We start from the raw sequence: 2699 nt of genomic DNA on the forward strand, positions 1-2699 counted from the left end.
CGTTAGAGCGTCGCGAGACGGAGGCGCTCGATGAGTTGCGTCGCGCGCGCGGCGACGCCCTGGAAGAGTTAAGACGACTCCGAAGCGTCGAACGCGTTCGAGTGATCGAAGCGCCTCCGGAATCTCCACCGTCACCGTCGTCTCGACCGTCCAGTGCGCGTCGCGCCGCCCTCGACGACGTCAGACGGGAGTTGAGTGAGCTCGCGACGTAGGGACTGTATTAGCTGACCAATTAGTATCTTATTTCACGCCGACCGACGAGCGCGCGACGCCGAGACGCGCCAAATCGCGATCGCGATCGTTCACGTGCATCTTCATCTTCGATTAATCGCCCGAGACGCGGCTCATCAACGCGTCCACTTGCTCCGCGAGCTCCTTGCGCGACTCCTTGAACAAGACGTACCGGTACACGAACCACGTCGAGTACCCCAAGCCGACGAGTTCCATCACCTTGGGCAGGAGCGGGACGACGTTAATCGCACCAACGAGCGTGGACGACAGCCACACCGCCGCCGTCGCGCCCGCCACGTACGTGATCACCGTGGACTTATTCTCCGTCTCCTCCCACTTATCGGCGATCGTGCGCAGGACGTCATCCGCGTCAAACTTTTCCGCGCGCGCCACCGTCGATCCGCGCGTCATCGTCCGCGCCATCATCTGCGTCACCACACCACACCATTCGTTTCGTCAGTCATCCCGTTCGCATCGCGCGCGCGTCGCGCGTCCGTCCCACGCGTTCCAATCATTCGCCCGTGGCCAATCATCATAATCATTCCCCCGCGATGCCCATCACCGCGCGCGCATCGCACGCACCGGCGCGCGCGCGCCCATGGCCCGCGCGGTCGTCGTCGCCCGTCGCGGCGCGGGCGTTTTCACCGCCACGCGCGCGGCGGCGGAGACGGAGACGTGAGCGAGCATGTCGATCGGTCGTCGAGATACGTTGTGCGGTCGACGTCGGCGCGATCGACCGAGATCGCGATCGACGCCACCGGTCGATGGTACCGATCGATCGATCGACGGCACCGATCGATCGATCGATGGCACCGGTCGATCGATCGATGGATCGATCGGGGAGCACACCGGGGGTGTGGGCGAACAGTGCGCGCGGGGCGGATCGTCGGCGGGCGCGGACGCGGACGGCGGCCGGGACGGCGCGCGCGGACGATGGGCGCGCGCGTGGGATGGGCGTGCGATGATGCGAGTGCGTGGATTGATACCGCGCGGTCGGGGTGGTGGAGGGTGGGGACGCGAGGGTCAGAGGGCGAATAACACGAGGCTGAGCGCCATGAGCGCCATGCCGACGAAGACGTAGGTGGTGACGACCTCGTCGTGGGGGTCGTACTTGAGAGCGGTCGGGATGAGCTCCTTGACGGAGATGAAAACCATCATGCCGGCGACGAGGGCGAAGAGGGAGCCGAACGCGGCGGGGGACATGTCGTTGCCCTTTAAGACGCCGTATCCCACCAAGGCGCCGACGGGTTCCGTCAAGCCGGAGACGAAGGACCACCAGAATCCCTTCCACTTGCTTCCGGTGGCGTAATAAATGGGCATGGCGACGCAGATCCCCTCGGGAATGTTGTGAATGGCGATCGCGACGGCGAGCGCGGCGCCGAGCTTGGTGTCCTCCAGCGCGGCGACGAACGTGGCCAAACCTTCGGGGAAGTTGTGCAAGCCGATGGCGATGGCGGTGAGCACGCCCATGTTCCTCAACTGCTTCGCCTCGAGCGGTTTATGATGGACGTCCGTCATGTCGACGTTACCCACGCCCACGCTCATCACGTTGTCCTCCGGCGCCGTCGTCCGATCATCATCGGTGTTCGCGCTATCGTCGCTCTGCGTCTCCGACCTCGCCATCCCTTTCTCCATCTCCGTCACGTTCCTCACGTGCGTCTCCAAATCGCCGTGAATACAAAAAATATCGTTACGCTGCTCCCCTCTCGGCGTGTCCGGCACCTCCTCATCGCTCGAACTCGTGCGTCCGCGCCACCACTTTCTCGCGCGCCGTCCCACCGACGGCAACTCGTGCACGACGGCGTCCAGCGCGTACATGAACGTCAGCCCTCCAAAAAAGCACAGCGACGCGTACCGCATCCCACACGCCCCGTCTCCATCGCACACCTCCGTGAACGCCTCGACGCTCTTCACGCCGTAAATCTCCGCGAACGAGACGTATATCATCACCCCGGCGCTCGCCCCGAGGCTTCGCGCGAGCGCCTTCGTGTTCGCCCTCGCGCTACAGAACACGAACGCGCTCCCGATCGCGGTGGACAATCCGGCGGCGATGACGAGCGCGAACGCGCCCGCGACCGCGCCGCGTGATCTCTGCGCTCGTCGTCGTCCACGTCGCGTCGTCAGTCGTCACGTCACTCGCGTCGTCGTCGTCCACATCGCGTCGTCGTCGTTCCGTGGTCCATCGCGCGTCGACGCGCGCGCGCGGGACGCGGGCGACGACGTCGTCGACGCGTACCTCGACCGCCATCGCGCGTGCGCTCGGGCGCGGCGTCGTGGCGCGGCGTCGCGCGCGATGTGGGCCACGGGATGATGTCGAGTCCCTCTTTTGATGAGTCATGACTCGTGTGTGAGCGCACACATCACGACGCACGCGACATCGCGCGCGCGCGCCGGCGCGACGTCGCGCGCGCGCGACGGGACGGGACATCGCGCGCGGGACGACGCCGCGGACGCCGACGCTCGATCGC

At 65.9% G+C, this 2699-nt stretch overlaps 2 protein-coding genes across 2 annotated transcripts; both read right to left on the reverse strand.

Annotated features, from left to right (window-relative positions):
• Positions 1-324: 324 nt before the first annotated feature.
• Positions 325-831, reverse strand: OT_ostta08g02960 (Cyanobacterial aminoacyl-tRNA synthetase, CAAD domain; the record flags this gene model as incomplete). The annotated part of the gene is made up of 2 exons (XM_022983615.1): positions 325-657; positions 814-831. The coding sequence occupies 2 exons, from the start codon at positions 829-831 to the stop codon at positions 325-327; spliced, it is 351 nt and encodes a 116-aa protein (XP_022841016.1).
• A 423-nt stretch (positions 832-1254) lies between these two features.
• On the reverse strand, positions 1255-2479 carry OT_ostta08g02970 (Zinc/iron permease; the record flags this gene model as incomplete). The annotated part of the gene is made up of 2 exons (XM_003080813.1): positions 1255-2322; positions 2468-2479. The coding sequence occupies 2 exons, from the start codon at positions 2477-2479 to the stop codon at positions 1255-1257; spliced, it is 1080 nt and encodes a 359-aa protein (XP_003080861.1).
• Between the last annotated feature and the right edge of the window lie 220 nt (positions 2480-2699).

Source organism: Ostreococcus tauri (genome assembly GCF_000214015.3).
Source record: "Ostreococcus tauri WGS project CAID00000000 data, contig chromosome 08, whole genome shotgun sequence".
Classification (NCBI taxonomy): Eukaryota; Viridiplantae; Chlorophyta; class Mamiellophyceae; order Mamiellales; family Bathycoccaceae; genus Ostreococcus; species Ostreococcus tauri.